Below are 23,338 nucleotides of genomic sequence, written 5' to 3' on the forward strand. Positions count from 1 at the left end.
ACTCTATTCCTTCTTGCCTTCTGAGTTTGCTCTTCCTGTTTTTAGCTCTCAAACGTTAGTGTTCCCCAGGGTTCCTCCTTCAGCACCTCTGATTCCTCCCCATTCCTCCTTAGGAAACTTGTCCTCATGTGTTTTGACTCCCAAAAGATGCCTAAGTTGTATCCTCAGCTGGGACAAACTGGGACAAACTGGGACAAACTGCCTGTTGCCATTCATTCATCATGCTGTTTCTCACCTCTGTTAAAATGTGCTTCCTGTCCTCTCCACTCTACTCACCAACCCCTTCTCATGAATATGTATGTGGCTCCATGAATACTTATGTGGCTTCCTCATTACTACAGTATGTAGGTCCCCCTTTCTTTATATTTCCATAATAAGATGTATTTACTTTTTCTGTGTTTGCCTTAGAAATAGAACATGAGTTTCTTGAGAGCAGAGGGCATTATGACTCTAGTGTTATGCCTGGAACTGAGGAGATATTTAGTAAGTATTTACTGAACAAAAGGATAACTAAATTATTAAAGTACTTTGTATCCATTCTGGTCATTCTTTTTTTTTTTTTTATGATGTCATTGTGTAGCATGGACAGTAATGTTCACCAAATATTCCATGAATTTCTCTTATACTTCACAACCTTTCTTGAACTTAGTTTGCAGCCTTATAAACAGTTCTAGACATGGGACTCTAAGCAGAGATGATATGGGTCACTTCCAGTCTGAGATCTTTAAGAGCAGTGGCTGGTTTTCTATACTCTCTTCTCTGCTTTTACCCTTCTGGAAGTCTTGAGATGGTGGCAACACAACGCTCTGGGGACAGAAACCCAGGACAATGGACATGTAATGGGAGTGGGAAGTAAGCCATGTGGCGGCAAGCCACTGAGATTTCAGGATTAATTTGTTACCACAGAACAATCAAGGTTATCTTAACGCTCATTGTTCAACATTTATAAATTAATGTCCATCTTATTACAAGCATAAGGTTCTACTGAAGTTACAGTAAAGTCTGCACGGTATGTAGGCTTAGGGAAATCTGCACCATGTGACTGATATTTCCCAACTAGCCTGACTGTTCCTAGCCAGCCCTCTGCCTCAAAGCCTCTGCACATCAAAGTGGGCTTCGACCTTGATTGGTTTTCCATTCTTGCCCAGCTTAACATACAGGTAGAGTAGTTCATCTAAGTAAAAGAATATTTTCCTACACAAAAAAATCTCCCACACTTATTCACACATGCCTCTGAGTCTATAGCTGAATGCCATGCTCTAACTTTAGATTTTGATCTTGGTTTTTTTTTCTGTTTATTGAGAGATTTTTTTTTTAACTTTTTAAAATTTAAATTCAGTTAATTAACATATGATGTATTATTTGTTTCAGGGGTACAGGTCTGATTCATCAGTCTTATATAATACCCAGTGCTCATTACAATATTTATCTTCCCCTGTGTCCATCACCCAGGTACCCAATGCCTCCACCCCGCCCCTCAACAACCCTCAGTTTGTTTCCTATGATTAAGAGTCTCTTTCTCTGGTTTCATCTTGTTTCATTTTTTTTCTCTTTTCCCCTATGATCCTCTACCTTGTTTCTTAAACTCCACAATATCAGTGGGATCATATGAAAATTGTCTTTCTCTGATTAACTTATTTTGCTTAGCATAATACTATCTAGTTCCATCCGCATCATTGCAAATGGCAAGATCTCAATTTTTCGATCTCTGTGTAATATTCAATTGTATATATATATACATCACACCTTTCTTATCCTTTCATCCTTGTTATAGCTGAAATTTCTCCAAAGAATAGTAACATATTCCATTGCAATTGCAGTCTAAGGGCATCAGAGACTCTCTCCAAAGTAGTCCTGACAGTCTCTGAAGCCTTCCTAAAGTGTCAAAGATGTGTGCATATAACTTCTGCTAACCGACAATTACCAATATTCTCATCATAACTTAGGAATAATTCCATTCTTTTCCATTATTATCCTATTAAATACACTGGTTTTCCTAACTAGGTCTCAAATATTATTAGACTATGGCTGTATCTTTTTTCAGTGATAATTTTTTTTTTCCATTGAAAGAGACAAAACACCTGACTTTAGGTGTGGCTTAATTTGAGCCTAATATGTTATCAGGATCTTTTAACTCAAACAGCCTTTCCCTGCTTTTCATGCCCAAAGCTCCCAGGGCTGTACCCTTCCAGTTTCTAATCCAGCAGAAAAGAACAAGAGTCTCTGCCCCTGAAGTCTCAGTGAAAGAAACTTTGATTCTTATCTGCTCTGAATGGATCCTGTTCCCATCCTTGAGCCAACCCCTGGGGCCAACTGAATACAACGCACTAATTAGCTTAGGCATTCTCACTTCCCTGAAGTGACCAAAAGGAATGAACTTCAAGGGACACAGGTGGCCTGAAGGAGCCTAAAGGGAAAATTTTTGGAGAGAAATCATAAAAAGTTCATCACAAATCAAGAGGTGATGCTGGTAGCAACGGTTTCCTTTATCCTCTCTATATATTTTGCTGGAATTTAGAGACAACTTCAATCTAGGGACTTAGAATTTTTCATTATGCCCTGTGTGTTATACCTAGATCATATTCTCTCTCTCCTTTCTTTGAACTTCTCTACATTATTCTATTCTCCCATATGCTACCTTCTGTTTCAGTTATTTATATGTATTTGTCTCCTTGATTATATCATCAGCTACCTTAAGGCAGGAACCAGATTTGAAAATTGTGGATCCTGCCTTGTGTCTTTCACATATGAGACATCCCCAGTATTCAACCAATAATAATTTGCCGAGTAAATGAAGGGATAAGAAATGAATGGGTCTAATTCGTACTGTCATCATTTCATGGTAACGTAATCCCTATGCGGAGTATGTGTGTAAGTTTCTACTACACACACATAATAAAAACTGTATGCTAAGTACCATAGTAAACAATGGGGATGAGGAATAGTAATTAAAAAACAAACATTGCTCTGCCCTTCAAAAGCTTATATTCTAATGAAGACAAATACACTGAGTAATTAGGTTATAATAAATGCTCTAAATGATAATTATAGGGTATTAAGAAAGAGTAATCGATTTTTTAAAAATTTCTTATCCATTATTTTTATTAACATAAAATGTATTATTTGCTTCAGGGGTACATCATCAGGCTTACAAACTTCACTGCACTCACCATAGTACATACCCTCCCCAAGGTCCATAACCCAACCACCCTACCCCTACCCCAACTCCCCCTAGCAAACCTGTTTGTTTCATGAGATTAAGAGTCTCTTATGGTTTGTCTCCCTCCAGGTTGTTGTTCTGATTGTTTCCAGATCAGCTCTAGGTTGACTACCTCAGGGACTACCAGTTTAGATGGAGGTCTGTTAAATTTAGGACTGCTTGGAGGATTAATATTAGATTCCCAAATAAAATTTCCAGATTCAAGAAATTACACTTATATTGTGCTAAGAAAAGACTAATTTTGTTCTCTTTCTCCCTATCTCTCTCCTAGCCTGAAGTTCTGGATCAAATACAAAATTTAAGAGAGTTATGGATGGATAATAATGCATTACAAGTGCTACCTGGGGTATGTAAGTTTTTATTATGACATGTTGTCTAGAATCTATGTTATATATTAGTTATAATTAATAATAATATTCATTTATAAATCTCAGTGTTTGCCTTTCAATGTTAAACATTTATTTGGTCACCAGGTGTTTTTCATTAGTTGGTTTTTTTTTTTGTTGGTTTTTTTATCCCCCACATACCTTCTGTGAGTGATGTAGGTATATATAATGTATGAAAGATTTTTCTTGTTCTCGCAGGATTCCATTATTCATCTCTCCACATACTGAGTTTTAAAAGATGAGAAATTTATATTGCTATATGGAAAAAGAAAATGCTACATATAAAATCCAAGTCTTGTTTTTACAGAATCAAACATAGTCCTATAGGTAACTAGATAATTGTTTCTGCTCATATTGTTAGTGCTCTTCCACAAAATAAAAATCTTTCTCTCAGTTTGGGTAATTTCCAATAGAATACATTTAAATTTTTGAAATTACAAAAAGTTAAAAATAGACCATTAAACTAGAGTCCATTTTTTTCAACTAATAGACAATCTAATAGACAGTAATATCTAATAAACACTAATAGACAGTAATACCTCCCAAGTAGAAGGTTTACCAGTCAACTCATTGAGTCTGAACGTTCCTGCCTTTTCCATTTAGAGAAAGAATGGCTGCATGAAATACTGCCTCTTGCCACTCATAATATACACTCAAATAAGCATGTACATACACACACACACATCAGCCACAGTGTTCCTGGTGGTAATAGCCAATTCCAAATCCCTTGCATTGGGCTAAGCAGACAGGGCAGCTGAATTTTTAATAACTCTTCAGCCACTGAGATTTAGATGTGTGTTGTCAAAGCCAGTTTAATTCTTTTGACTCGACATTAAAAAGTCCTTAAAATGATTGCGAAAGCAACTAGAACAAGAGGTTTTTCTTTTTTGAACAAGCATGAAGCCACATAAAGGAGAAAATCTGGCAAAAGATTAAGGAAGAAAATGCTTTCTTCTCTTATCAAAAGAATACATTTATACTGTCATCATGGATACAAAACAAAACAGCATGCACATCTCTTATATATTGATTTATTTAAAAACTATTTATAAATACACCTCTATGAACCAGAAACTAAGCTAATGTTTAGTTACAAAGGGTTACAAAGGTAATATAATCAATGACCTTGAATATATTTATTTGAGGAGCTCACACATAACAGGAAAGATAGATATAGATTCCACTACACATAGTAGAGTCTGATTTGTGCCATATTCAAGGCATGTACAGATCCTGGGGCAATACAGGTAAGACACTTATCGATTCCCTATGCAGAGACTGAGGATCAAAATGTATGTCTACTTGGAAAAGTCTATACCTGCCTCTTTGACATATTTATTAATTCAAAAACACCTAAATAATGCCTAGCTCATGATAAATGCTAGGTGTTTTACAAATATTTATTCACTGAATCCTCATAATGAGCTTATAAAGTAGGGTTTATTACCATCCCCATGTTATGGATAGATGATGATAATTCAAACCAGAACCAGAAGCTGTTGTTCAATATGATGTTCCAGAATGCCACTGCTCTAGAATCAACAGAAAGCAAAATGGGAATTACATTCATCTTACTTTTCATAGTCATGACATTCCCCAAATCCAACCTTGAAAGTCAGCTCAGACCTCAAATTCTTTAGTAAGCTTATTATCTAAATGGAAAAGTTGTGATCAAACTGTCCATGAAACAGATAGTGCTGCCTAACTTGTCTGTTTCAAGAGTAGATTTTCCTTATACACAACTTTAAAAGTAGATTTCTCATTTTATTTTTTTTAAGACTTTATTCATTTATTTGACAGACAGAGATCACAAGTAGGCAGAGAGGCAGGTAGAGAGAGAGGGGGAAGCAGGCTCCCCACTGAGCAGAGAGCCCGATACGGGGCTCGATCCCAGGATCCTGGGGTCATGACCAGAGCTGAAGGCAGTGGCTTTAACCCACTGAGCCACCCAGGTGCCCCATAAAAGTAGATTTCTCATTTTAGTTAGTACACTTGAGTTTCATATTTTGCTCTGTTCCTTGTGGGAATACCCCCACCTCCTTGCCATAAAGAGGCATAGTTTTCTGAATGTCTATGCAAGTACCTAGAAACACATGTCCTTGAAAGCTAATCTTGAATGCAAGCTTTAGCTATCCCGTGTCTATCAGTTTCACAGAATGATCATTCCTAAATATTTAGTGTCACAAGACACAGGGGAAAAAAGCAAGTTCATCTTGTTATTACTTCATGTATCATAATATTTTAAATTACGTGCAAAATACTTTTGGAGGCCTGAACTATCATTTTGCTACTCTGTTTTTCATAAATCAGAGAAGCAAGTAGATGATGAAAAATTAGTCTTCTACATAGCTGTCTTTTGACTGTCCCTCTAAGATCAGTCAACATGTGACTAAACAACCCATTGAACCTGTGTTTGTTCTTAAACAAACTTCAGTATCTTCTTTTGTTTGTGACGGCTTGCATTCCTTTCATTTGCTGTCTACTGCTCACTTATAGACCCCTTTTTGTCAAGGGGTGTTGGAGCAAGATTCAGTATCCCCCTCAAGGACTCTGAGACATTGAACTTCAAAAGCCTTTATCACTCCAGATTACTATTGTCCTTATAAGGGTTTGAAAGTGAGGGTTTAGAAAGACTCAAAAATAAACACCAAAGTGTTATTTTGCTTCTAAAAAGGATGTTTAGAAATTTTACACCAAAATATTGAGTTGTACTGCAGATAACAATGAAGGAGCTTTTCTCACGATAAAGCAACAAAAAAGAAACACACACACACAAACACATACATCATTCTTTTTTTGCTCGCCAGGAGAGAAGAATGAGCCATGGTAACATAATAGCTCCTTAGGGTGGAAATCTGTAAGTAAAGTGACAGTATCTTTCCAAGTGACTTATTTCCAGGCATGGGAGGAATTTAGAGCTCTGACCTAGTCACCCAAAGTACTCAGTTCCTACCTTAGCAACCCTTCATCTACTCCAAGACCCTGCTCACATTATCTGCCTCCACACGGAGTGAGGGAGCAGGGCTAGCGATGTGTGCTGGGTTTATTAGGGAGTTAGAGTTCAGTAACTGACAAGATAATCAACAGACTTTGTAGTCTGTAATCTGGGAAAAGTGAGCTTGAATTTTAGCTCCACCCCTTATTGATGGGATAACCTTGGAAAGTTACTTGTAATAGATGCTGGTATGCATCATCCTCCTGGAATGAAGAACTGACTCATTTCTGAAGCTTCTGGGAATGCTACTTGCAGCTCTCCAGCCTCCTCAGGAGTTCCTCCAGCTGAAGAGAACTTCCCTACCCAGGGTCACATTCCTATTCCCTAAGACTTCCACCCAAAGACCAGTGATAAAGGTCTGGCTCCTCACCTTTCCTCAGGACAACTGCGAGGCAATCCCAATTTCGTGAGTCTTAAAGGGCCAGCTGCAGACTTCTCAAGACATCATCTCAGTTTCTTCATCTGCCAATCGTGCTTCCTTTTCCCCCTATGTCTTTCCCTGGCATTGATCCTAAAAACACTCTCTCATAAGCTTCTCTTTGTCTCTGTTTCCCAGGAACGTGTATGCCATTACTTAATTTACTAAGCTATAATGTGTGTTGAAGTGCAGACTCTGAGTCAGTAGGTCTGGAACAGGTCTGAGATTCTACATTCCTGACAGGCGTGTAGGTGGTGCCAACGCTGCTGGTCTGCAAAACACATTCTGAGTAGCAAGGATATGAAGTCTTAAATCAAATAATATATACAAAGTGCTTAGCAAAGGTTGTGCTTGTGTGTGTAGTGCAAGTGCAAAGGTTGTGCTTGTGTGTGTAGTAAGTTTATTTATTTATATTGTCAAATAATTACAGACAATATATTAAAGCGTACACAGTAGATTAGATGAACAGATAACCCAGTGAACACAGATATGTGTAGGGCATTTGTTTGCAAAACATGCCCTGAAAGAAAATGAAAATGAGGACTTTCATCTTGTTCTGACTCCTGTTCCCAGCTAAGCAGCCCCTGTTACTCCTGTTACCGTACCGTGTGAGTTTGTTCCTCCCTGTCCTCAGTAATTGGTTGCTCATCCATTTCCCCCACTTCTAAATTTTTCTTGAGCCCATCCCCTTTTCATTCTCACTTCTGCTGCCTTAGTTCAGGTCCTTCTCATGTCCGCAGATACATGTTTCCGGATCCTTGTGATAGGTCTCTGCCACTCCCCAAAAGAATCTTTCTTCCACAGTTCCCTGATGCTGATATTTTAGAGCACAAATCTGATTGTGTCATTCTCCATCGTAAAAACCTTGAACAGCTTTCCTTGCCTGTACGGTAGAATTGACATCTTCTTACATAACATGTAAGGAAGGACATTTAATGCCTAGCTTCTTATAATCCTACAAATTGAATTTCCCACTCTTCAGCAAACATGCCATGATTTTTCACATTTGCTCTGAACTTACATATTGTTTTCTCTTCCAGGTATAGGTTCCCCTTTTTTCTTTCCTTTTTTTTAGATTACTTATTTAGTTAATTAGTTATTTGAAGGGGGGCGGGGAGAGAGAGAGAGAAAGAGCGCACACAAGTAGGCAGAGCAGCAGGCAGAGGAAGAGGGAAAAGCAGGCTCTCTCCCCTGAGCAGGGAGCCCGATGTGGGCCTAGATCCCAGGACCTAAGCCAAAGACAGCGGGATCATGTCCTTTTCTTGACAAGATTTTTCTTTTTTCTTTTTTTTTTTTTTTAGATTTTATTTATTTATTTGACAGAGAAATCACAAGTAGGCAGAGAGGCAGGCAGAGAGAGAGGAGGAAGCAGGCTCCCCGCTGAGCAGAGAGCCCCATGCGGAGCTAGATTCTAGGACTCTGGGATCATGACCTGAGCCAAAGGCAGAGGTTTGAACCCACTGTTGCCACCCAGGCACCCCCTTGACAAGATTTTTCTTCCAGGCATTTTGCAGCCCTGTGTGTCCATGGCATTCTCCACATGCTTTGTTTTCTTTTATATATTATAGGGTATTATACTTAGTTTATTTGACAGTTTCCTTCACTACTTTGAGCTCCGTAGGATAAAGGCTTTGTCTGTATTACAAGTCTCTTCTCATACTTAGTTGACTTGTTCATGATTTTCTCCATGTGTAACACAAGCCCTGTGTAACACAAGCCCTGACACAGTGGACTCTCAAAAAGAACTGGTGAATGAACAAAATATTGAATCTCTTTAGTAGGATAAAGTCCAAATCATGATTTAAAACCTTTCTTATGCATTTGAAATTGTAAGAATCAACATGTCAACATATGTTGTTTTGGTGGTAATCCATCTTTATTTATTTACTTATTTATTCTTCTGCAGCTTTGAGATTGTTGTGTTGAGATACCACATAATTCACCCATTTAAAACATACAGTTCAGTGGTTTTTAGTGTACTAACATTGTCTAGCCATCACCACAGTCTTATTATAGAGCAGTTCCATTATCTCCAGAAGAAACCCTGAAGCCATTGACAATCACTTCCATGTCCCCTTTCCCACAATGTCCAGCAACCCTGATCTACTTTCTTACTCTATAGATTTGCCTGTTCTGGACATTTCATGTACATAGAATCACACAACAGGTGTTTTTGCTATTGGCATCTTTCACCACTATGTTTTCAAAGCTCATCCATTTTGTAGCACATATTTGCATTTATTGCAAAATAATATTAAAACATGTAGATCTACCACATTCTGTTTATCCATTCACCAATCGATGCGCATTTTGGTTGTTTCCGTTTTTTGGCTGTTGTGAATAATTCCGCTTCAAACATTTACATTTTTTTGTGAACATATAATGTGTTCTTGAGGATATGCCGAGGGATTTCTCCGTCATATGGTAACTCTCTGCTTAATGTTTAGAGGTACTAGCAAACTGTTTTTCAAAGCGGCTGTACAATTTGAATTCCTGCTAGCAGTGTATGAGGATTGCAATTTCTCCATGTTCTTGCCAATGCTTGTTGTAGTTGCTTTTAAAATTAATTTTACAGTGTTGTGGTTTTTATAACTTTCAAATGTCTTATGAAAGTTTCTCAACTAATCCTGAGTTTATGCAATGTTATCAAGTCTATAGGGAAGTTAAAGATGTTGGTATACCTGGATATGTCAAAAAACAGAATAGAAACGGTTGACATGGACATTTCTGGATGTGAAGCCCTTGAGGACCTCTTACTGTCATCCAACATGTTGCAACAGTTGCCTGACTCTATAGGTGAGAATATTCTGTTATGTGATGAATGTTTATATAAAATATATCATTTGCTTTTTTTGTCATCGTCCTAGTTTATTAGTAGATATAGAGAATATACTGTTAGCCTGACTGATATTAATAAATTATCAAATTCATTATTCAAGATGTAATAATAGTATTTTACCAATATTTTGAAATGAAATGGTAACCCTAGTTGTCAAATTCAAGAAGGCTCTCATTAAAAAGATCTTACCAAATTAACATATTTTTAAAATTCATATTTTTTAAGTTGTAAAATGTTATTATAAAAAGTGTATTTCTTAGACCTAGAGTAATTTGATAACCATGTATGTCTCCTTTTATCACCATAGAATTAGCTTCTATTCACAGAGTGTTGCCATACGCTATTTTCAATACTATCATAATACTGCTGTAATCTAGAAATAACATAAAGATGTATAATAAATATAAAAATCTCTTTGTGATTCTATTATTAAAACAGATACATTGTCTTATATGCTGTTAAGATTCATGACAGTAGAGAATTTGTGTGTTATATATGTCAAGCACACAATCCATTTTTGTTACAAATTTTTATATGAGTAAAATAACTAAAGACTCCTTCTAATTTAACAATGAGCAAATCTTTTTGTATGGACATCTTACTATTATTTATGAGAGGACTCAGGAGGGTAAGCAGCCAATTATTTAACTTCAGAAATTAGTTTTTAACACTCTTTGAATTCAATGTGTCATATATTCTGGAACTTATTAAAGCCTCTGAAAATTAAGTTACAACCTAGGTACTCTGATTGAAAGGGAGCAAGAAAACAAGGCAGTATTTCAAATTTTTTCAATATTTTATTGTCTCCACTTTCATCATTCTTTCATTGCTGATAGAAAATATTAGTTTTAACAAAGCAGGCTAGGCTTTTTTTCTTTCTAATTGATAATTTTTTTTATGTAACCACATAGTTTATAACAGTATTTTTCCAGATCATTCCATTGTAGTGCTTACCTGAGAGCTTTATTGAACACTTACACATTTCCAGTTTCTTTCTCTGAAAATTCTGATTCAGTACATTTGTGATGGGCCCTCTGATTTGTTTTTATTAAAATCTTTGATGAAACTTATAATCAGATGAGGTTAGGAAATACTCTTTTATGTCATAGAAGGTGAGGAAGTATAATGGTTAAAAGTGCATCCTTGGATTAAGACAGAGATGACCTTCTCTGGCTAAGATAACCACTCAAATTATAGGCCTTGAACTCCCACTCAATCACCACTCCATATCTCTTCAAAGACATAATGAGAATAGAAAAATGATTTATATTTGAAGGACATATTTTTGTTCCTTCCTGCCTCCTCAGTACCAAGAACTGTGTCTAGTTTATAATAAGGGTTCAGCAAAGAAAATAATTTAGCCATGCTTAAGAAGAATAAACATCTACACGAACCTGAGCTAGAATGGAAATCGAGCAATGACCCCACACCTGATGGGCTCCAGACAACATCAGCAGTGGTGTTATGAGTTCCATTCATGCAGGGGGCAGGGAGTACCTTAAGCATAGCAGGAGAATTAAAATGCACAGGAAACTGAGGCAGCAGCTCCTTTTCTGTGAAGAGAGCCTGAAACAATCTACAACTAGTATGTGGAGCTCACACTGATGAGAACAGATACAGATTCACTGCTGAAAACTGTGGCAAGTCACAGCTATTGTGACCGGATCGGATCTGCACTACCCACATGGGATGAAAGTGCCGTGTTGCTAATAGGAGACCTGGTTCTGAACTCCAGAAACCTGGTGTCAGCGGTAGGTGACCCCACAACTGCCAGACAGGGAGGGGTAAGCACAGATAAGGAGAAAATAGTCACCCTCACAAATGAGCATGCAAACAGAAATCTCAAAGGAAAACTAATGTTGCAACAACAACAAAAAACTCAAATGGGAAAATTTACCCAGGAAGAAAACCAAAGTCATCAAGCAGTATAAAAAAAAAGGTTTTTAAGTATATGTAGATCCTCAAATAGACAAAAGTTATAGTAATGGTCCTAAAAATAATAACTTATAAAACAAAAACAAGAACTATGGCTTATGGACATTGGGGAGGGTATGTGCTATGGTGAGTGCTGTGAAGTATATAAGCCTGACGATTCACAGACCTGTACCCGTGGGGCTAATAATACATTATATGTTAGTAAAAAACAAAAAACAAGAACTATGACTAAGAATAGGTGGCTATTAAAAAAAAATTAGAAATCCTGGAAATGAAAATGGCCCATAGTAAAATAAAAGATGATATAAGTATTTGTTTAAAATATCTTCCTTTAAGGAAGCAGACTAGGAAATTAGCCTTCTGCTTTGGGGAAGACAGCATGGATGGGTGATAGAAAACATTAGGTATGTTATACCTAAAAGATTAGGTATTTGGCTGGCATAAAGCAGACTAGGATATAGATAGGCAGTACTATGTGTTTAACACCGTCACTAAGAATCTGAATGACTCTCAAATGAGGAAAGTAACTTTGTTATAACAACTTATTCAGCCTCAGACTCTACCTTTGGGCCCTGTTGACCTTTCATTGAAAATTACATTTATGCATCTGCAGAGCTTCCAGAATCCCTGATAATACATGTAGAATGGGTTGACTTTACTCCAAAAATTCCCCTCTTGGTCAAGAGAAAGATCTGGCATAAGAGACTGAGAGCTGTGTTCTAAGGCCCTAAAATAATTCATTGATTCTGATTGGATGGGAAATTGCATCTTATCTTCTTTATTTGGACATTATTGCACCACCAACATTTAAGAGAACAAAAGATAGGAAATTTCATAGTATCAATTAAGAAAAATAGCAACTAAAATTAACATCTTTATTTCCTTCACATCTCTTTTAGTCCTTCTGCAACTACGAGGTATTTGAATGGAGTGATACACTCCACAAAACCTATGTGCTGAGTCCCTTTCCTTGTCTGGTTCCAAGGACTATGACAGGGGCTCTTTTCCTTTTCTAGATAGAGCTTTAATATAGATAGATAGATAGATAGATAGATATAGATATATATAAATTTTTCTTTTTATTTATTTATTTATTTTTACTTTCCAAAATACTTTATCATACTCACTTTGTGGTTAAGAACACAGGTTTTGTAGTCAAGTTACCTGTGTTCAAATTCTGGATTTTCTACCTTGCTAGCTTTGAGAACTTAGACCAGCTACTTAATTTCTCTGTGCTCAGTTTCTTCATCTATTAAGTAGGGCAGTAGTAGTACCTGCATCATGGGGTTATTTCCAGCAATAAATGGATTCATATGTTTAAAACAGCTTGGGACAGTACCTGGCACATAGTAAGTGCTCATGGCATCTATTATAATAATATAATAATTATTATAATCTTAAATTTCATGACCGCACAGCTATTTGGCTTTCAGAATTCTATCATATGTGTGTAAATAACATGAAAATGCTAGCTATTTTCTATAACAAATCATATTAATGTTTAATATATAGCTGCTTATTATATTTTTATATAAGTAGCTAAAGATCATAGTAAAAGTCCTCATTTTTCTTGCCCTTCAATACTCCTTCGTTGGGAGTATAGAATAAAGAGGTAGGGAGTTAAGGAAGGACACAAATAGAGGGAAGGAAGAGAATAGAATATCTTTGATTCCTGCTGGGGTAGATGAAAGTCCAAACAGATATGGTATAGAAATGCAGTAAAGGAGTTACCTGCTGGAAGAAGTCATGAGCAATGAAGATAAGGTTGATGCCCTATTTCTGCACCAAGATCAACCATATTCCTATAGAAGCTGCACAATCTCTCCATAGCGTTCCCTTGGATGGAATATGTGAGCAACAACTGAACAAACTTCCTTTAATCCACGGACATGGAGCTAAGCATAGAGAATCAACTTGCTTCCACCTGTAAAGCTGCAGAAGCTTCCAGGGGGTGACAGAGCCACCACTCCATTCTTCAAAAAAACCCTGTTGCATCAACCTTTTGGTTTTTGTCTCTAGCATGCCTCAAGATTTTCACCACTACTTTCAGACTTTGGTGCTGTGATTCTCTTAAAGGCTACCTAGCAACTCAGTTTCATGGTATTTGCACAGTGATCTGTGACCCCACCCGAAACCTCCTATAACCCAATCAGGTGACATTGAGACCACCAAACCTCCTCTAGCTTCACTGGTGGGCAGGTGCAGTAGCTTGATAAGGGCTACCAAGTCATAAAAAATTTAGCTCTAATCCATCACCCCCTGTTTTCTTGCCACAATTGACGAACAAGCTCTTTTCTATTTCCAAGGTTGATATTTCTTACATACATACCAGCGAAGCTGAAGTGATTCAGTCACCCTTGAAACATAGATGAATATGGCAGTGGGGGAGCAAACTTCAGAGATAAATGACCCCAGTGAGAATTGTCCTCTTTCCCAGGTGCTGCTGTTTTCAGCAGTGTATCCTGAGGGCACAAGCTGATGTATTAAGCTCCAATATTTTGTAGATATTTTCTCACAGCAGTCTGACAGTGAGAACCTTTCTCCCCACTAGAGCAGAGATTCTGAGTGCTTCTACAGAATATGTAACTGAGCATACTGAAATTTAAAGTGCAATAATCGCTTTTTATTTCCGATCTATTCTGACTTACTCTATGACTTTAAGGAATCTGCAGAATACGTGATGTGGGTGGGCTTGGTCCATGGCAGTACTTCTCAAAGCCTATTCACAAAACACTGGCTGTACAAGGTATGCCGCACACTCACAGGCATTCCGCAATAACTTTGGAAAGTCACATTGCTTCATTAATATATTAAAATGTCCTAGAAAAACTTCATTAAAGAGATATGTTTAATGTTGTTTAATTTAGCTTTTCCCAAACACATTTGACCATGGAATCCACTCTATCCATTAACACAAGTTTTCTGCAAAAAAAGTAACCGACAGTATATAGGCATATTTCCAATGCAAAACAAAAATTAACCATGCTTTGTCCTTGGGCCTTGGCTATTTAAGCCAGACTGATGCTACATCGTGGCTGGGTAAAGGAAGCTGTCTTCAATTACTCTGTGACTATTACTCATTAAAACCCTAGGAATAGAGCAGTCAGTAAGGGTATGGGAGGCGGTAAATCTGACAGTGAAATATAAATAGTTGAAACTTCGATTCTTGGCCAGTTCTGTTCTGTATATTAAAATTGCAAGTTTTTGTGATTTCTGTGGATCCAACTCAAGGATTTATGGTAGCAAAGAGTATGAGGTCATATGTTGTAATTTTCCAAGTACATAATTATAACCGCTGCATCACAATATTTCAATACCCATTTGTTGATATTAGGCTTACTTCAGATTTGTTTTTAATTTGTATCACAACAGGGATGTTAGTTATTATCTTAGGAGTTAATTAAATATTAAATCACAGCTGGCTCAAAAATTTTCATCTGGTCCATTTGTGGTATACTAGATAAGGGAAATGTGGTAGTGTTGCTGTCTTCGGTTTCTGCGGAGCGCTATGTTGTGTTTATTTGTCTGCATTGATGAACCTGAATTCCCACTGATGCAAGAGAAGTTTTTAAAACTGGAAAGTCGAGATTAGACTACACACAAATATAGCTGTAACTTTATATAAACAGAGTGTAGCCAGTTGGCATGATAAATGGTCATCACAAGTGATTCTTTTCTTTCTTATTGTATTTCCTGTCAGAGATCTGTTGTTGTGTATTAATAAAGCTTCTTCTCTGTTTTAGGACTGTTGAAAAAATTAACAACTCTAAAAGTAGATGACAATCAACTTACAATACTACCCAACACAATCGGAAAGTAAGTGCCAAAGTTTCATACCAGTCAGTCCCTCTTAGCCAGAAACAAAAGGATATGCTGAATCTTTTTACTTCAAAACATTTCTTATCTTAATTTAGTTTTCTATCTGAACATTGCATTGACACTATATAATATCATGAGACATAGCTATGACTCTTTCATAAGCAAAGGGGTTACCCAGATCATTAATTATGTTATTGCCTGTTATTTTCCAGATACTATTAATTTGATGTTTTTAACTGAGTAGCAACTCAAAATTCACTTGAACGTGTCTTGTGAAATCAAATCAGTTTGTATAAAGCCCTATAGTTTATAATATGTTATCATTATACCATAAGTGATTTATATATTATATTTAGTGATTGTTATTTATAGTAGTAGTACTATAAAATAGTACTGTAAATGTTATTTCTAAAAAATAAAGTTATTTGCCTTTAAAAGTAAGAAAATTACTCATCAAAGATAAATGGGCCTATTCAATTCAAGGTTGATTACTGGCTTGCAGGGATAAAGGTTAAGAATCTTATTATAAAGCTCATGTTTTTAGATTTCTTTAAGTGCCATTACCTTCCTTTGATTATTGTTTCAGAGAAAATGAAAGAGAAGTATTAGAGGAATGAACTAAAACAAAAACTGGTGAAAAAAAAAATAAACAAACAAACAAACAAAGAAGCAAGTGGGAATTGTATGGGAAATCTCTGTACCTTCTTCTCAATTTTACTGTGATCCTTAAACAGCTCTAAAAAAAAAAAAAAATAGTCTTTTTAAGAAAAAGAAGGATTAACAAACTGGTTATTTAAACTTGGGTTTTTGGGGGCAGACATTTTGCCGAAAATGAACTAAGTGAGCTTGTCTCTTCAAGGAGAACAACTGACAGTATTTGTCACTCACAGTAAAATTTGAGCTATCAAGCAAAAATTGGAATTTTGGAAAATTCCTATCTGCCACTATGAGCCTGATAGCTTCCCAATATTTACAAGCTTTTCTGATAAGACTGGTGTGATATAAATTAATGTAATTTGTTGATATTGTGCTATAAATGTGTGAGCATCTTGAAAATTTATATAACTCAGTGAAGCAGTATTTCCAAATGACCAATGCATGAATTACAAAATCAGACATGAGTGAAAGACCCATTCAAAATGCAAAATAGACTGGTTGATTTTAATGTGTTGGTATGAAGAATAAGAAAACTCATTGATATAATTTCAGATTCTACATTGCAGTTACCCCTAAAAAACTGGTGGTTGTTGAGTTTTGGTGTAGTATCAAAGAAAAAAATCACAATTATCAAAAAAAACTACTGAAAAATTCCTTCTTTTTTCAACTACATATCTATGTGAGGCTGGATTTTGTTATATATAATTCAGTCAGAACAATATGTCACAGCAGATCGAATACATAAGCAGAGAAGTGATCTGTTAAGCCAAATATTCAAGAGATTTACAAAAATAAAAACTGTCACCTTTTTCACTAAAAGTTTTTTAGAAAAAATATGATTACTTGGAATAAAGATATGTTAATTAACATGTTAAAGGTTTACTATTATTATTTAATAGATACTAATTGTTTTTTAAAACTCCTGTTTTAATCTATAATATAGTGATATCAATAAATATAAAAAATATAAACACATGTTCTTTGAGTTACCAGGGATTTTTAAGAGAGCAAATGGGTCCTAAGACCAACCAATTTTGAAGATATCTGTTCTATATCACATCATGTTTTATATAGTAAAATTATGAGAGCCATTGTCTAATTTACATTCTTACTTCAAGGTAACACCTGAATACAAATGTTTTGTATTTGCACGTATGGCATAAAATAAACTAAATATCTAAAATTTTATAGAATATCTTAATAAACAATTTGTATGAAGTAAAATAACAATAGCAATGATAGCTTTGTTTTTCTTAGTGAATTCAAAATTGATAGATCAGAGGTTTAGTGCAAGTCCTAAAGGTAAAATTTGATTAGGATCTTATTTAATGGCATCCCAAGTCACATGCAAAAAGTGTCTGGTAAAGAGTAGAATAGTCTGCATTTAATCTACTCATAAAGGGTAGAATAGTATAGATAGAAACATTCTACCTAGAACTCTGGACACCAAAATCCTAGATATATTATGATATTCTGTAGTTATATTCTCATTCTGTACTTAGAACGTTTCAATGTTTGAATTATCTTAGGTCATTTTTAGTAGTCCAATATTAAAAACTGCTAGGATTAATTTTTTAACATTTTTCACAGTTGAAGTGGATTCCATGACTTTTATATGAAATGACATAAAATTGATTATTTTGTTGTCAAATCTTAATTTGTACACAGAAGTTCCAGCCACTGTATGAATTGAATGTATAATGAAAAATAATAATTAATAACCTTTTTTGCATTGTGCCAAATACCATGTTTGGTGCTTTACACACATTCCTATTTAGTTAAAGCCCCCATTAACTATCTTCTATGTGTATTATTATCTCCCTCTCGCTATCAGCAGATACTGAGGCTGAGAAAACTTAACAGATTTCAAAGCTAAGCTGTTAGTTGACCTGTGATGCCTCTTACTGTACATGATTGTTGAGTCACACATTTTGTAATACTTGGTAATTTAATGGGTCCCACTGCTCTAAAAGCAAAGGATTTTCCACAGGAAGAGAAAATACATACTAAACCTTCTCTTTCTTAGCTTCATAGCCTTGGTCAAAGCAATAAGAACTCAAAAATCTGAATGGAAATTTTAAAAACTCATTCCCTCATTGAGTATAGTCAAACAGAATGACTTTTGGACTGGGAATCAGAAAATCTAAGTAACTAAGCAAAGCTGGGTAAGCTTTTTCTTCTTGGGCCTCAAATTCCTGAGGGATAATGCAAGGAGCACTGTCTTGGGAGCCAAACAACATAGGTGTGACTGTGACTATGCCACTCAGCGTATGAACTTGGGCAAGTTATTTAACCTTTCTGTTGCTTAGTTTCCTAATTTATAATATCTACCTACATCTATAATGTTCTAGTTCTTTGATCCAGATCTTTAGCCTTTATGATGTTAATATCCTAGATAGTAAATTCCAGTAGTCTAGGTACTAGACTGTTATAACAAGAAAATAAGTGAACTTTATTCTAAATACCTGAATGCTAAAAACATTTTTCCCTCTGTTTCCTAACCATGGAAGGATACATAAGAAACTAGAAATGTACACAGCTTTAGGGAAGAGAATGTGGGGGCAGGTGAACAGAACAAACAGAGAGACCTCTTTTTATTATATACTCTCTGTAGTTTTTTAATTTTCTATCATGAAATGTTATACTCATTAAGAAATTAAAGGCAAAACACACACACACACACACACACACACACACACACACACACCCTTCACTGGGTAAAACTCAAATTCCTTTACACAATATTCAAGTTTTTCCGTAGTCTCATTTAAACCAGTGGTTCTCAGCATGTGGTTGTCTGATCAGCCGCATCAGCTTCATCAGGGACCTAGTTAGCAGTGCACGTTCTGAGACAACGCCAGATCTACTGAATCGAGAAACTTTGGACAGAGGGCCGGCAGGCTCTGTGTAAACAAGCGCTTCAGGGGATTCTGATGTATGCTAAAGATTGAGAACTATCTAGATTCAGCTTTTAGTTATTAGCTATCTTCTCAAACCTGAACCTGTTGTGCCTGTGTCAGAATTACCTGAAATGCTAGTTTAAAATGAAGGTGCTTTAGGGGCCCCTGGTGACTCCTTCAGTTAAGTAACTACCTTTGGTTCTGGTCATGATCCTGGGGTCCTGGGGTCCTGGGGTCCTGGGATAGAGCCCTGCATTGGGCTTTCTGCTTGGCAAGGAGCCTGCTTCTCCCTCTGCCAGCAATGATTTCCATTTAAAAGCCATTGTCTTTTATTGCCTATTTTCTCCTGCACTCCCTGCCTCGGTATTTTAGGACTGTGACCATTTATGTGTTGTGGCCAAATTATAAATGCAACATAAATGTCTCTATATTTTGGTTGGTTAAAAAAATTAGAATCCTATCTTGAGGCATATAGAATCTTTTTTATGGTCTTTTGCAATGAACAAAGCTTTTTCTACTCATAGATTTTAGAAATGTTCACTTTAAAAAAATACTGAATAGAATTTTATATTTGGATAATATTTTTCTCCTATAATAAAACAAATTACAGATATTCTTTTCAATCAACCTAACTAACTTCCAAAGAGTCCAAAGGAAGGGAAAGATAAATAATTACCTTGGAAGAATGGGAAAATGGGTCAAAGGAAAAGTATATTGTCTTGACAATGATGGTAACTCTGTTCAAAATCAGTCAACATGGTTGTTTAATGGGTAAAACCTCTAAATGATTGACTATTCCCAACAAATTTCCACCATGATTTGAGTGAATTCATCTTCGCCTGTAGGATTTAGAACAAAAACTGAGTGGTTTCAGTGAGTAAACATTACAGAAAAGAATTGTTTCAATTTTGTTAATTTCTTGCATTGTTTAGAAGCAGCACAAGCAACTTACCTAATATTAATGACAAAATTAAGGGTAGAATCTAAAACTTGATTCTTGGCTTACATTAAATGAAATTGATTTTACAATCTCTGAAAATAAGGATAATTGCAAAGTTACTTAGCATTCATTATGGGCCCATTCTAAGTGTTTTACCTGTATTTAGTCCTCATAACACATGGTTAACTACCGATATCACCCTCTTGTGCCTAGTGATGAAACTAAGGTACAGAGTAATTAAGTAACTTGACAAGGATATTGCCACTAGTAATTGTTCTAGTCCAGACTCTAATCCCAGCTGACTGGCTGCAGTTTGGTCTCTTAACTCCTGGGGTATCCTGATGCTTTCAGGCAGTAGCTGTTTGAGCAACTTGCCTTTTCCAAACAAATTTTATATCTCTTTCTTTAGTTATTATAGACATACCTCATTTTATTGTACCTCACAGATACTGAGGTTTTTTTTATACAAATTGAAGGTTTGTGGTAACCTTGTACTGAGCAGCATTATCAGTGCCATTTGTCCAACATTTTCTCACTTTGTGACTCTATGTCTCATTTTGGTAATTCTCACAATAATTCAGATTTTTTCATCATTAGTCTATTTGTTATGGTGATCTGTGATCAGCGATCTTTGATGTTATGGCCGTAACTGTTTAGGAGCACCATGAACTGCCTCTATGGAAGACAGCCAATTTATCGGTAATTGTCATTTGTTCCCACTCATCTACTAACCAGTTGTTTGCCCATATTCCTCCCTTTCCTTGGCTTTCTCTATTTGCTAAGACACAACAATATTGAAGTTAAGCCAAATACTAACCCTTCATCAGTCTCTAAGTATTCGAGTGAAAAAAAATGTTGCACATTTCACACTTTAAATCAAAAGCTGGGAATGATATAGCTTAGCAAAGAAGGCAAGTCAAAATCCAAGACAGGCCAAAAGCTAGGCCTCTTGTGCTGAACAGTCAAGTTGTGAATGCAAAAGAAAAGTTCTTCAAGGGAATTACAACTGCTACTCCAGTGAGCACATGAATGATAAGAAGACAAACGGTCTTATAGCTGATACATAGAAAGTTTTCATAGTGTGGTTAGAAGATCAAACCAGCACCAACATTCCCTGCCCCAACAATGGCTAATCCAGAGCAAGAATCTCTTCAATTCTTTGAAGACTGAGAGAGGTGAGGAAGGTGCAGAAGAAGATTTGGAAGCTAGCAGGGTTGTTACATGAGGTTTAAGGAAAGAAGCTGTTTCCATAGCATAAACATGCAAGGTAAAGCAGCAAGTGCTGATGTAGAAGCTACAATAAGTTATCCAGAAGATCTAACTATAACAATTAATAAAGGCAGCTACACTAAACAACATATTTTCAGTGAAAATGATGAAACAGCCTTCTATTGAATGAAGATGTCACCTAGGACTTTCACAGCTAGAGAGAAGTTAATGTGTGGCTTCAAAGTTTCAAAAGACAGGCTGGCTTTATTGTTAGGGGCTACTTAGCTTGTGATTTTATTCATTTTTTTAAAGATTTATTGATGTACTTGAGAGAGAGTACACAAGCACATGAGCACAGGCACATACATGCACACAGAGTGAGGGGAGAGAGAGAGACAGAAAGGAGAGAGAGAAGCAGACTCCCCACTCAGTGTGGAGACTGAGGCAAGGCTCAATGCCTCAACAAGAGGATCATGACCTGATCCAAACTGAAGAGTTAGATGCTTACTGAGTGAACCACCCAGGCACCCCAAGCTGGTGATTTTAAGTTGAAACCAATGCTCATTTATCATTCCAAAAGTCTTAGGACCCTTAAGAGTTTTGCTAAAATCTCCTCTGCCTGTGCTTATAAATGGAACAACAAAACATGGCTGAGAGCACATCAATTCACAACATGATTGAATATTTTAAGCACACTGTTAAGACCTATTGCTTAGAAGGATTCTTTTCAAAATATTACTGCTCACTCATTGATAATGCACCTTTTCACCCAAGAGCTCTGATGGAGATGTACAATGAGATGGATGATTTCATGCCTGCTAACACAACATCCATTCAGCAGCCCATGGATCCAAGAGTCCTTTTCACTTTTAAGTCTTATTATTTAAGAAATACAATTTGTAAAGTTACAGTTGCTATAGACAGTTATGCTTCTGATAGATCTGCAAAAAGTAAATTGAAAGCCTCCTGGAAAGGATTCATCATTCTAGATGTCATTAAGAACATTTGTTATTCATGGGAAGAGGTCAAAATACTAAGATTAATAGGAGTTTGGAAGAAGTTGATTGCAACTCTCATAAATGACTTTGAGGAGTTCAAGACTTCAGTGGAGAAGTAACTGTAAATGTAGTAGAGGTCACAAGAGAATTAGAAGTGGAGCCTGAAGATATGACTGAATTGTTGCATTCTCATGATAAAACATTCAGTGACTGAGGGGTTGCTTTCTATGGATGAGGAAAGAGGTTGGTTTCTTGAGATGGAATCTACTCCTGGTGAAGATGCTGTGAAGATTGTTGAAAAGACATCAAAGGATATTACATAAACTTATTTGATACAGCAGCAGCAGGGTGTGAGAGGACTGACCCCAATTTTGAAAGAAGTTCTGCTATCAAACAGCATCATATGTTATGGAAAAATGGTTCATGAAAGGGAGAGTAAACTGATATGGCAAACTTCACTGTAGTCTTATTTTAAGAAATTTTACAAAAATTTCAGCAACTATCACCCTGATCAACATCAGCTGCCATCAACATCAAAGCAAGACCCTTAGCAAAAAGAACTATGACTCGCTGAAAGTTCGGATGATGGTTAGTATTTTATAGCCATAAATAAATAAATAAATAAATAGGGTATGTACATTTTTCAGACATAATGCTATTGTACACTTAACAGTACACTGTAATTTACTATAAACATAACTTACATGTACCGAAATATTATGTAAAAAACAAAATATTCGATTTACTCACCTTATTGTGACATAAATTTTATTTTGGTAGTCTGGAACCCAACCCACAGTATCTCCAAGTTTTTCCTATATATCCCTTTCTACTAAATCTTCACAAATACAATTAAATTCTACACATCATCTTAAATTAAGGCATCTCCAATGCCTTACTAATCAGTTGCAGGTAGTTTTACATTTTACCTACTAGAAGGTTTTGTTTATAGGAAACAATGTATTTTAAAAAGGGAATATCGGGGTGCCTGGGTGGCTTAGTGCGATAAGCCTCTGCCTTTG

General features: G+C 36.1%; 1 protein-coding gene across 4 annotated transcripts in view; it reads left to right on the forward strand.

The window, feature by feature from the left end:
- Nucleotides 1-23,338, forward strand: part of LRRC7 (leucine rich repeat containing 7) — a 573,404-nt gene that overhangs the window by 420,441 nt on the left and 129,625 nt on the right. For all 4 annotated transcript variants that reach the window (XM_059138593.1, XM_059138591.1, XM_059138595.1 and 1 more), the window contains exons 9-11: nucleotides 3,492-3,566; nucleotides 9,671-9,815; nucleotides 15,537-15,609. In XM_059138593.1, coding sequence (XP_058994576.1) covers nucleotides 3,492-3,566; nucleotides 9,671-9,815; nucleotides 15,537-15,609 — 293 coding nt within the window. The remainder of the gene's footprint in view (nucleotides 1-3,491; nucleotides 3,567-9,670; nucleotides 9,816-15,536; nucleotides 15,610-23,338) is intronic.

Source organism: Mustela lutreola, chromosome 10, assembly GCF_030435805.1.
Source record: "Mustela lutreola isolate mMusLut2 chromosome 10, mMusLut2.pri, whole genome shotgun sequence".
NCBI lineage: Eukaryota > Metazoa > Chordata > Mammalia > Carnivora > Mustelidae > Mustela > Mustela lutreola.